General features: G+C 41.2%; 1 protein-coding gene across 9 annotated transcripts in view; it reads right to left on the reverse strand.

Annotated features, from left to right (window-relative positions):
* The window catches only part of LanB2 (laminin subunit gamma-1), a 342,671-nt gene that overhangs the window by 131,554 nt on the left and 197,751 nt on the right, over positions 1–13,366 (reverse strand). For 5 of the 9 annotated variants that reach the window (XM_071656601.1, XM_071656598.1, XM_071656605.1 and 2 more), the window contains 2 exons: positions 9,665–9,774; positions 4,533–4,553 (listed from right to left, as the gene is read on the reverse strand). In XM_071656601.1, coding sequence (XP_071512702.1) covers positions 4,533–4,553; positions 9,665–9,774 — 131 coding nt within the window. The remainder of the gene's footprint in view (positions 1–4,532; positions 4,554–9,664; positions 9,775–13,366) is intronic. The other 4 variants (XM_071656602.1, XM_071656600.1, XM_071656606.1 and 1 more) reach the window with 1 other exon arrangement.

The raw sequence follows: 13,366 nt of genomic DNA on the forward strand, positions 1-13,366 counted from the left end.
GAAAGATGTTGGCTTTGAAGAAGGTGAGGGGTCTTACGTGCTGGAGTTCCTGGAGTTTCATGATGAGAACCTTTGCAATATGGAATTAATGCAGGATGAACAAGAGCAAGCTTTATCAAAAGAAAATGATAAGGGTGCTGCAACTGTCTTAGTCTTTCATCTGTTTTTATGCAGCTTTGGAGTCCATCATAAATCACACTTCATAATGAGCTTGCAGCCTTAAAAACTGTTTGGCAGTCAACAGCACATTCCAGTGCTACTTGGAATTATCTAAAAACAGGCACTTTTTTCAGCTTTTAATCATAATATTATTTTTTAAGGTTAAGTCCCTATAGAAGCTATGAAAGGAGCCCTCCTACAGCCAAAGTTACACTCTGTATAAAACATTAAAATCAACAAGCCTCCTCCTCCTTCTAAAGAAGCTTTCTGTGACAGAGTCAGATGATCCTGCCCGGCTCTCTCTCCCTCCCAGGTTCCATCACATTCTGCCACCAAGCCTTGATATGCAGCCTTCTCAGCCATTTTTTGACAAGTGTTCATGCAGTACTGTTTCAATTACCACACACATATTTTTGTGTCAGATCATTTTCATTATATTTCATCATAACCCTGTACAGTACAAATTATCAAGCCATCCCGCAAAGCAGAAAACTAAAGTTCCACTGCCTCTTACCACCATCAACAACCATCACCATCACCCTTACCCACACACTATCTATTATTTTCAGTATCATTACTATATCTACTGCTCTCTGCAGCTAACACAGGACAATAACAAAACAGTCATATGAAGCATTACGTGCAACAATTCTATGAGTAACATGAGTAAAGAAACTGGACCCTGAAACGCACATCAGTCTAGAGAATAAAAAGGGTATAGGAAAATGTGGTTTGCTTAACATAGGTCTGCTTAACATTGCACTTCCTGGGGACATATTTCCTACATTAAATGGGGAATGCCTGTTTCATCATCACTGAGCACATAGCAGGAGACTGCTGATGATGGTTCATGAGAAACAAGGAAGCCACAGTTAGGGATACCTAAGTATAAACGATGATAGGTTAAGCATGAAATATATATATGTTGTATTTTAACTTTTCTAAAAGGGGAAACAGAAGAAGGAGTCATGCGGGGAATGCTCATCCTCCTCGAAGGCTCAGACTGGGGTGTCTAAATGTGTGTGGATGTAACCAAGATGATAAAATAGGAGAGATAGGTAGTATGTTTGAGGAAAGGAACCTGCATGTTTTGGCTCTGAGTGAAACGAAGCTCAAGGGTAAAGGGGAAGAGTGGTTTGGGAATGTCTTGGGAGTAAAGTCAGGGGTTAGTGAGAGGACAAGAGCAAGAGAAGGAGTAGCACTACTCCTGAAACAGGAGTGGTGGGAGTGTGTGATAGAGTGTAAGAAAATAAACTCTAGATTGATATGGGTAAAACTGAAAGTTGATGGAGAGAGATGCATATGCACCAGGGCATGAGAAGAAAGATCATGAGGCAAGTGTTTTGGGAGCAGCTGAGTGAGTGTGTTAGTAGTTTTGATGCACGAGACCGGGTTATAGTGACAGGAGATTTGAATGCAAAGGTGAGTAATGTGGCAGTTGAGGGAATAATTGGTGTTGTAAATGGAAATAGTGAAGAGTTTGTAGATTTATGTGTTGGAAAAGGACTGGTGATTGGGAATACCTGGTTTAAAAAGAGAGATATACATAAGTATACGTATGTAAGTAGGGGAGATGGCCAGAGAGCGTTATTGGGTTGTGTTAATTGATAGGCACGCGAAAGAGAGACTTTTGGATGTTAATGTGCTGAGAGGTGCAACTGGAGGGATGTCTAATCATTATCTTGTGGAGGAAAAGGTGAAGATTTGTAGAGGTTTTCAGAAAAGAAGAGAGAATATTGGGGTGAAAAGAGTGGTGAGAGTAAGTGACCTTGGGAAGGAGACTTGTGTGAGGAAGTTCCAAGAGAGACTGAGTACAGAATGGAAAAAGGTGAGAACAAAGGAGGTAAGGGGAGTAGGGGAGGAATGGGATGTATTTAGGGAAGCAGTGATGGCTTACGCAAAAGATGCTTGTGGCATGAGAAGCGTGGGAGGTGGGCAGATTTGAAAGGGCAGTGAGTGGTGGGACGAAGAAGTAAGATTATAAGTGAAAGAGAAGAGAGAGGCATTTGGACGATTTTTGCAGGGAAATAATGCAAATGAGTGGGAGACATATAAAATAAAAAGGCAGGAGGTCAAGAGAAAGGTGCAAGAGGTGAAAAAGAGGGCAAATGAGAGTTGGGGTGAGAGAGTATCATTAAATTTTCGGGAGAATAAAAAGATGTTTTGGAAGGAGGTAAAGAAAGCACGTAAGACAAGGGAACAAATGGGAACTTCAGTGAAGAGGGCTAATGGGGAGGTGATAACAAGTAGTGGCGATGTGAGAAGGAGATGGAGGGAGTATTTTGAAGGTTTGTTGAATGTGTTTGATGATAGAGTGGCAGATATAGGGTGTTTTGGCCAAGGTGGTGTGCAAAGTGAGAGGGTTAGGGAAAATGATTTGGTAAACAGAGAAGAGGTAGTAAAAGCTTTGCGGAAGATGAAAGCCGGCAAGGCAGCGGGTTTGGATGGTATTGCAGTGGAATTTATCAAAAAAGGGGGTGACTGTATTGTTGACTGGTTGGTAAGGTTATTTAATGTATGTATGACTCATGGTGAGGTGCCTGAGGACTGGCAGAATGCTTGCATAGTGCCAATGTACAAAGGCAAAGGGGATAAAAGTGAGTGCTCAAATTACAGAGGTATAAGTTTGTTGAAATTATATGGGAGGGTATTGATTGAGAGGGTGAAGGCATGTACAGAGCATCAGATTGGGGAAGAACAGTGTGGTTTCAGAAGTGGTAGAGGATGTGTGGATCAGGTGTCTGCTTTGAAGAATGTATGTGAGATATACTTAGAAAAGCAAATGGATTTGTATGTAGCATTTATGGATCTGGAGAAGGAATATGATAGAGTTGATAGAGATGCTCTGTGGAAGGTATTAAGAATATATGGTGTGGGAGGCAAGTTGTTACAAGCAGTGAAAAGTTTTTATTGAGGATGTAAGGCATGTGTACACGTAAGAAGAGAGGAAAGTGATTGGTTCTCAGTGAATGTAGGTTTGTGGCAGGGGTGTGTGATGTCTCCATGGTTGTTTAACTTCCTTATGGATGGGGATGTTAGGGAGGTGAATGCAAGAGTTTTGGAAAGAGGGGCAAGTATGCAGTCTGTTGTGGATGAGAGAGCTTGGGAAGTGAGTCAGTTGTTGCTCGCTGATGATACAGCGCTGGTGGCTGATTCATGTGAGAAACTGCAGAAGCTGGTGACTGAGTTTGGTAAAGTGTGTGAAAGAAGAAAGCTGAGAGTAAATGTTAATAAGAGCAAGATTATCAGGTACAGTAGGGTTGAGGGACAAGTCAATTGGGAGGTAAGTCTGAATGGAGAAAAACTGGAGGAAGTGAAGTGTTTTAGATATCTGGGAGTGGATTTGGCAGTGGTTGGAACCATGGAAGTGGAAGTGAATCATAGGGTGGGGGAGGGGGCAAAAGTTTTGGGAGCATTGAAGAATGTGTGGAAGTCGAGAACATTATCTCAGAAAGCAAAAATAGGTATGTTTGAAGGAATAGTGGTTCCAACAATGTTATATGATTGCGAAACGTGGGCTATGGATAGAGTTGTGTGCAGGATGGTGGATGTGTTGGAAATGAGATGTTTGAGGACAATATGTGGTGTTAGGTGGTTTGATCGAATAAGTAATAATAGGGTAAGAGAGATGTGTGGTAATAAAAAGAGTGTGGTTGAGAGAGCAGAAGAGGGTGTTTTGAAATGGTTTGGTCACATGGAGAGAATGAGTGAGGAAAGATTGACTAAGAGGATATATGTGTCAGAGGTGGAAGGAACGAGGAGAAGTGGAAGACCAAACTGGAGGTGGAAAGATGGATAGAAAAAGATTTTGAGTGATCGGGGCCTGAACATGTAGGAGGGTGAAAGGCATGCAAGGAATATAGTGAATTGGAACGATGCAGTATACCAGGGTCGACGTGCTGTCAATGGGTTGAACCAGGGCATGTGAAGTGTCTGGGGTAAACCATGGAAAGTTCTGTGGGGCCTGGGTGTGGAAAGGGAGCTGTGGTTTTGGTGCATTATTACATGACAGCTAGAGACTGAGCGTATGTGGCCTTTGTTGTCTTTTCCTAGCGCTACCTCGCGCACATGAGGGGGAGGGGGTTGTTATTTCATGTGTGTGGGGTGGCGATGGGGATGAATAAAGGCAGACAGTATGAATTATGTACATGTGCATATATGTTCATATATATACGTTGCTTGTGTGGACGTGTATGTATATACATGTGTATGTGGGTGGGTTGGGCCATTCTTTCGTCTGTTTCCTTGCGCTACCTCGCTAACGCGGGAGATAGCGACAAAGCAAAATAAATAAAATAAATATATATACATTAAAAACAAAATAATCAAATAAAACACACTGAATGCACACGTCACACTCTCATGCATCTGACCTTAATCCCAAAAGCTCTCTCCTGAAAAAAAGGTGAGAGATGTAATACAAGTTTTTACACATACAATATTCATTTACATGTGAATGCTTATAAAAATAATTTCATTACATTATACACAAATTAAAAGTATACACTCCAATTACTTATACTACTGATAGTAGCCCATTATAAAAGGAAAAAAATTACCTGGTGAGATTCTGATTCACCAACAAAACAATTAGAAAGAAAGATATTGGATACTTCAGAAGCATTCACAACCAAAATTAAGGGAATGGAACATATGGACTACCAAAATACTGAAAGAACTCCAACTTTATAACCTAAAAAGAAGAGAAAGATATGACAATCTATGTGAGGCAATAAATTGAAGGTTTAAAACAAACTGCGTTAAATCTGAAAGCCTCTCATCAAGGAAGGTACAAAGTGGTTAAATCTTTAAGAATACTAAAGGTCATACCAAAAATATATTACACAAAAATATATGAAAGCTCAGATTGGGGTGTCTGAATGTGTGTGGATGTAACCAAGATGAGAAAAAAGGAGATATAGGTAGTATGTTTGGGGAAAGGAACCTGCATGTTTTGGCTCTGAGTGAAACGAAGCTCAAGGGTAAAGGGGAAGAGTGGTTTGGGAAAGTCTTGGGAGTAAAGTCAGGGGTTAGTGAGAGGACAAGAGCAAGGGAAGGAGTAGCACTACTTCTGAAACAGGAGTGGTGGGAGTATGTGATAGAGTGTAAGAAAGTAAACTCTAGATTGATATGGGTAAAACTGAAAGTTGATGGAGAGAGATGGGTGATTATTGGTGCATATGCACCTGGGCATAAGAAGAAAGATCATGAGAGGCAAGTGTCTTGGGAGCAGCTGAATGAGTGTGTTAGTGGTTTTGATGCAGGAGACCGGGTTATATTGATGGGTGATTTGAATGCAAAGGTGAGTAATGTGGCAGTTGAGGGAATAATTGGTATACATGGGGTGTTCAGTGTTGTAAATGGAAATGGTGAAGAGCTTGCAGATTTATGTGCTGAAAAAAGGATTGGTGATTGTGAATACCTGGTTTAAAAAGCGAGATATACATAAGTATACGTATGTAAGTAAGAGAGATGGCCAGAGAGTGTTATTGGATTATGTGTTAATTGACAGGCACACGAAAGAGAGACTTTTGGATGCTAATGTTCTGAGAGGTGCAACTGGAGGGATGTCTGATCATTATCTTGTGGAGGCGAAGGTGAAGACTTGTAGAGGTTTTCGGAAAAGAAGAGAGAATGTTGGGGTGAAGAGAGTGGTGAGAGTAAGTGACCTTGGGAAGGAGACTTGTGTGAGGAAGTACCAGGAGAGACTGAGTACAGAATGGAAAAAGGTGAGAACAAAGGAGGTAAGGGGAGTAGGGGAGGAATGGGATGTATTTAGGGAAGCAGTGATGGCTTACGCAAAAGATGCTTGTGGCATGAGATGCATGGGAGGTGGGCAGATTAGAAAGGGCAGTGAGTAGTGGGACGAAGAAGTAAGATTATAAGTGAAAGAGAAGAGAGAGGCATTTGGACGATTTTTGCAGGGAAATAATGCAAATGAGTGGGAGACATATAAAAGAATGAGGCAGGAGGTCAAGAGAAAGGTGCAAGAGGTGAAAAAAAGGGCAAATGAGAGTTGGGGTGAGAGAGTATCATTAAATTTTAGGGAGAATAAAAAGATGTTTTGGAAGGAGGTAAATAAAGTACATAAGACAAGGGAACAAATGGGAACTTCAGTGAAGGGGACTAATGGGGGGGGGTTGATAACAAGTAGTGGTGATGTGAGAAGGAGATGGAGTGAGTATTTTGAAGGTTTGTTGAATGTGCTTGATGAGAGAGTGGCAGATATAGGGTGTTTTGGCCAAGGTGGTGTGCAAAGTGAGAGGGTTAGGGAAAATGATTTGGTAAACAGAGAAGAGGTAGTAAAAGCTTTGAGGAAGATGAAAGCCTGCAAGGCAGCGGGTTTGGATGGTATTGCAGTGGAATTTATTAAAAAAGGGGGTGAGTGTATTATTGACTGGTTGGTAAGGTTATTCAAGGTATGTATGATTCATGGTGAGGTGCCTGAGGATTGGCAGAATGCTTGCATAGTGCCATTGTACAAAGGCAAAGGGGACAAAGGTGAGTGCTCAAATTACAGAGGTATAAGTTTGTTGAGTATTCCTGGGAAATTATATGGGAGGGTATTAATTGAGAGGGTGAAGGCATGTACAGAGCATCAGATTGGGGAAGAGCAGTGAGGTTTCAGAAGTGGTAGAGGATGTGTGGATCAGGTGTTTGCTTTGAGGAATGTATGTGAGAAATACTTAGAAAAGCAAATGGATTTGTATGTAGCATTTATGGATCTGGAGAAGGAATATGATAGAGTTGATAGAGATGCTCTGTGGAAGGTATTAAGAATATATGGTGTGGGAAGGCAAGTTGTTAGAAGCAGTGAAAAGTTTTTATCGAGGATGTACGGCATGTGTACGTGTAGGAAGAGAGGAAAGTGATTGGTTCTCAGTGAATGTAGGTTTGCAGCAGGGGTGTGTGATGTCTCCATGGTTGTTTGATTTGTTTATGGATGGGATTGTTAGGGATGTGAATGCAAGAGTTTTGGAAAGAGGGGCAATTTTGCAGTCTGTTGTGGATGAGAGAGCTTGGGAAGTGAGTCAGTTGTTGTTCGCTGATGATACAGCGCTGGTGGCCGATTCATGTGAGAAACTGCAGAAGCTGGTGACTGAGTTTGGTAAAGTGTGTGAAAGAAGAAAGTTGAGAGTAAATGTGAATAAGAGCAAGGTAATAATATTAGGTACAGTAGGGTTGAGGGTCAAGCCAACTGGGAGGTAAGTTTGAATGGAGAAAAACTGGAGGAAGTGAAGTGTTTTAGATATCTGGGAGTGGATTTGGCAGCGGATGGAACCACAGAAGCAGAAGTGAATCATAGGGTGGGGGAGGGGACAAAAATTCTGGGGGCCTTGAAGAATGTGTGGAAGTCGAGAACATTATCTCGGAAAGCAAAAATAGGTAAGTTTGAAGGAATAGTGGTTCCAACAATGTTATATGGTTGCGAGGCATGGGCTATGGATAAGTTGTGTGCAGAAAATGAGATGTTTGAGGACAATATGTGGTGTGGGGTGGTTTGATCAAGTAAGTAATAATAGGGTAAGAGAGATGTGTGGTAATAAAAAGAGTGTGGTTGAGAGAGCAGAAGAGGGTGTTTTGAAATGGTTTGGTCACATGGAGAGAATGAGTGAGGAAAGATTGACAAAGAGGATATATGTGTCAGAGGTGGAGGGAACAAGGAGAAGTGGGAGACCAAATAGAGGTGAAAAGATGGAGTGAAAAAGATTTTGAGTGATCAGAGCCTGAACATGCAGGAGGGTGAAAGGCGTGCAAGGAATAGAGTGAATTGGAACGATGTGGTATACCGGGGTCGACGTGCTGTCAATGGATTGAACCAGGGCATGTGAAGTGTCTGGGGTAAACCGTGGAAAGTTCTGTGGGGCATGAATGTGGAAAGGGAGCTGTGGTTTCAGTGCATTATTACATGACAGCTAGAGACTGAGTGTGAACGAATGGGGCCTTTGGTGACTTTTCCTAGCGCTACCTCGCACACATGAGGGGGCAGGGGGTTGTTATTTCATGTGTGGTGAGGTGGCGATGGGAATGAATGAAGGCAGACAGTATGAATTATGTACATGTGTATATATATGTATATGTTTGTGTGTCTATATATATGTATACGTTGAGATGTATAGGTATGTATATTTGCGTGTATGGACGTGTATGTATATACATGTGTATGTGGGTGGGTTGGGCCATTCTTTCGTCTGTTTCCTTGCGCTACCTCGCTTATGCAGGAGACAACGACAAAGCAAAGCAAATAAAAAATAAAAATATATGAGAGCCCAAACAGGAAAATAGAACAATTTTTCAATACACTGCCAGGAAAGATAAGAATCATGCATAAAACAGCTACAGAAACATTCAAAATCAGTCTCAGTGAACTAAGAATCAATGATTATGTAACAAAGGTGGAAGGTGAGAGGAATGGCCTTATACAGCAAGCAAGATGTGTGGTGAGTGCTTTGCACTAGCCCTGCCTTTTTCGTTGAATCTCTTCGTAGCTACTCATAAGTAGGCAAATACTCTCTCTCAATTTCTTTCTATCCTTCTTTCTTTTTCTCCCTCCACCTTTTTCCCTTTCAGCCTGAGTGGTGGTGGTGGAATGAGAATTGTTGCTGACACTTTCAAGATCTTATTCTATCCATCCCCAGTACAGTCTATGATGGAGTGGAGATTACGTTTATAAGGATCTAATCATACTCAGCCTATTTGGATGGGTTTTTAAGTCTCTGCCAGCTGGGATACAAGGAGTGTTTAATCAATACAACTATTTAGTGTGAGATCGCCCCTACACACTACTGTCACTGGTCAGGCTTTGTGAGAGGCCTATACTACTGGTTTATTACTATCATTTTCCTCTCTACTCCCTTTGTTCTAGACTTCCTACTGAAGTACAGAATAACCTCTAAAATTCAGACTCCATAAGACCTGGTCTGTTCTGAACTGTGGAATTTTCAAGAGTAGATAAGTAAATAAATAAACAAATAAATAAATAAATAAACAAACATTTTGAAGAAGCTTTCTCTCTAGAAAAATTACCATTTGCTAGATATTAATAAAAGCTAAATAATGAAAGTATTTAGGTTCTGCCACAGGTAACATGTACATCCTCACAAAAACACGTAAATAAAGCAAAAGTTACCAACAACAAGAAATTTACTGTTCTTTCGAAAAACTTTCAAAACATGTTTTCCAGAGAAAGAGACAGTAACCCTGCATGGTAGACCTTATAATCATTCTATTTTCATACTTTCCTTGTGCTCTACCCAGACTAATGATACCTATGGTTTCTGGAAGTATGTTACACATCCCCTACACTACATCTAATCTCCTATCAATACATAAAATCCAAGATCAATATTTTCCAATAATGTTCAAACAATGTAATATAAAACATTAAGGAAAATGGAAATACTGAAAATATCATTCACTAAATTCACTTTACTTTCCCAAGAAGTCTTGATAATTTCTATATGAGCTAAAAATCATTCAAATGTGCATTTCAATCAAAACTTACGTGAGGTCCAAAGTCAAAGTAGTTTTCAGCACATCTGTCACATTTGTCTCCAGTGACTCCAGGTTTACACTGGCACACTCCATCACTGGCACACTGAAGACTTCGTGAACCTATGAGGATGTAGTAAACATCAGTTTAATTCACACACAGACATGGGAAATAGTACAGTATCTCTACAGGATATAATCAGCTTTGACAGGTTTGAGCAAAGATTCTATAAAATCTTCAAGATGAATGTGAATCAGCCATACCTTACATGATCGCCAGCACATAACATAAATAAAAAAAATACCTTACTCATACATATTTTCTAATACACATGCCTTACCTTACAATTTTGACCATGAATACAGTACCAGTCAACTGGTGTCCTGTATTGTTCAGAAAGCCAGCCACATCCATTGGGCAGGACCATAGATTAAATACAGTGCATGTATGCCTTTGTAAGGCAAGCACAAGACAACTAACGATTAAGTGTTTGGTGCTTTCAGTATGAAAATTGCATCTTGGGCATGAAGGGTCTTGTCATACAATGAAGTAGTGTTTATAATGCTGGAAAGATGGGTTGTGTACAGGATGCAGACACGAAAGCATACTTGTATATCTTCTATGTCATTTTGCTTTGTCGCTGTCTCCCGCGTTAGCGAGGTAGTGCAAGGAAACAGAAGAAAGAATGGCCCAACCCACCCACATACACATGTATATACATACACGTCCACACATGCAAATATACATACCTATACATCTCAACGTATACATATATATATACACACACACAGACATATACATATATACACATGTACATAATTCATACTGTCTGCCCCCATTCATTCCCATCGCCACCTTGCCACACATGAAATAACAACCCCCTCCCCCCTCATGTGAGCGAGGTAGCACTAGGAAAAGACAACAAAGGCCCCATTAGTTCATTCGTTCACACTCAGTCTCCAGCTGTCATGTAATAATGCACCGAAACCACAGCTCCCTTTCCACATCCAGGCCCCACAGAACTTTCCATGGTTTACCCCAGACACTTCACATGCCCTGGTTCAATCCATTGACAGCACATCGACCCCGGTATACCACATCGTTCCAATTCACTCTCTTCCTTGCACGCCTTTCACCCTCCTGCATGTTCAGGCTCCAATCACTCAAAATCTTTTTCAATCCATCTTTCCACCTCCAATTTGGTCTCCCACTTCTCCTCGTTCCCTCCACCTCTGACACATATATCCTCTTAGTCAATCTTTCCTCACTCATTCTCTCCATGTGACCAAAACATTTCAAAACACCCTCTTCTGTTCTCTCAACCACACTCTTTTTATTACCACACATCTCTCTTACCCTATTATTACTTACTTGATCAAACCACCTCACACCACATATTGTCCTCAAACGTCTCATTTCCAACACATCCACCCTCCTGCGCACAACTCTATCCATAGCCCACGCCTCGCAACCATACAACATTGTTGGAACCACTATTCCTTCAAACATACCCATTTTTGCTTTCTGAGATAATGGTCTCGACTTCCACACATTCTTCAATGCTCCCAGAACTTTTGCCCCATCCCCCACCCTATGATTCACTTCTGCTTCCATGGTTCCATCCACTGCCAAATCCACTCCCAGATATCTAAAACACTTCACTTCCTCCAGTTTTTCTCCATTCAAACTTACCTCCCAATTGACTTGACCCTTAACCCTACTGTACCTAATAACCTTGCTCTTATTCATATTTACTCTCAACTTTCTTCTTTCACACACTTTACCAAACTCAGTCACCAGCTTCTGCAGTTTCTCACACGAATCAGCCACCAGCGCTGTATCATCAGCAAACAACAACTGACTCACTTCCCAAGCTCTCTCATCCACAACAGACTGCATACTTGCCCCTCTTTCCAAAACTCTTGCATTCACCTCCCTAACAACCCCATCCATAAACAAATTAAACAACTATGGAGACATCACACACCCCTGCCGCAAGCCTACATTTACTGAGAACCAATCACTTTCCTCTCTTCCTACATGTACACATGCCTTACATCCTCGATAAAAACTTTTCACTGCTTCTAACAACTTGCCTCCCACACCATATATTCTTAATACCTTCCACAGAGCATCTCTATCAACTCTATCATATGCCTTCTCCAGATCCATAAATGCTACATACAAATCCATATCCTTTTCTAAGTATTTCTCACATACATTCTTCAAAGCAAACACCTGATCCACACATCCTCTACCACTTCTGAAACCACACTGCTCTTCCCCAATCTGATGCTCTGTACATGCCTTCACCCTCTCAATCAATACCCTCCCATATAATTTACCAGGAATACTCAACAAACTTATACCTCTGTAATTTGAGCACTCACCTTTGTCCCCTTTGCCTTTGTACAATGGCACTATGCAAGCATTCCGCCAATCCTCAGGCACCTCATCATGAGTCATACATACATTAAATAACCTTACCAACCAGTCAACAATACAGTCACCCCCTTAAAAAAAAAAAAAAAATTCCACTGCAATACCATCCAAACCCGCTGCCTTGCCGGCTTTCATCTTCCGCAAAGCTTTTACTACCTCTTCTCTGTTTACCAAACCATTTTCCCTAACCCTCTCACTTTGCACACCACCTCGACCAAAACACCATATATCTGCCACTCTATCATCAAACACATTCAACAAACCTTCAAAATACTCACTCCATCTTCTCACATCACCACTACTTGTTATCACCTCCCCATTAGCCCCCTTCACTGAAGTTCCCATTTGTTCCCTTGTCTTACGCACTTTATTTACCTCCTTCCAAAACATCTTTTTATTCTCCCTAAAATTTAATGATACTCTCTCATCCCAACTCTCATTTGCCCTCTTTTTCACCTCTTGCACCTGCCTCTTTCTTTTATACATCTCCCACTCATTTGCATTATTTCCCTGCAAAAATCGTCCAAATGCCTCTCTCTTCTCTTTCACTAATAATCTTACTTCTTCATCCCACCACTCACTCCCCTTTCTAATCTGCCCACCTCCCACGCTTCTCATGCCACAAGCATCTTTTGCGCAAGCCATTACTGCTTCCCTAAATACATCCCATTCCTCCCCTACTCCCCTTACCTCCTTTGTTCTCACCTTTTTCCATTTTGTACTCAGTCTCTCCTGGTACTTCCTCACACAAGTCTCCTTCCCAAGGTCACTTACTCTCACCACTCTCTTCACCCCAACATCCTCTCTTCTTTTCTGACAACCTCTACAAGTCTTCACCTTCGCTTCCACAAGATAATGATCAGACATCCCTCCAGTTGCACCTCTCAGCACATTAACATCGAAAAGTCTCTTTTTTGTGCACCTATTAATTAACACGTAATCCAATAACGCTCTCTGGCCATCTCTCCTACTTACATACGTATACTTATGTATATCTCTCTTTTTAAACCAGGTATTCCCAATCACCAGTCCTTTTTCAGCACATAAATCTACAAGCTCTTCACCATTTCCATTTACAACACTGAACACCCCATGTATACCAATTATTCCCTCAACTGCCACATTACTCACCTTTGCATTCAAATCACCCATCAATATAACCCGGTCTCCTGCATCAAAACTAACACACTTACTCAGGTGCTCCCAAAACACTTGCCTCTCATGATCTTTCTTCTCATGCCCTAGTGCATATGCACCAATAATCACCCATCT

The sequence above is a fragment of the Panulirus ornatus genome, chromosome 63 (genome assembly GCF_036320965.1).
Source record: "Panulirus ornatus isolate Po-2019 chromosome 63, ASM3632096v1, whole genome shotgun sequence".
In the NCBI taxonomy this organism is placed as follows: Eukaryota; Metazoa; Arthropoda; class Malacostraca; order Decapoda; family Palinuridae; genus Panulirus; species Panulirus ornatus.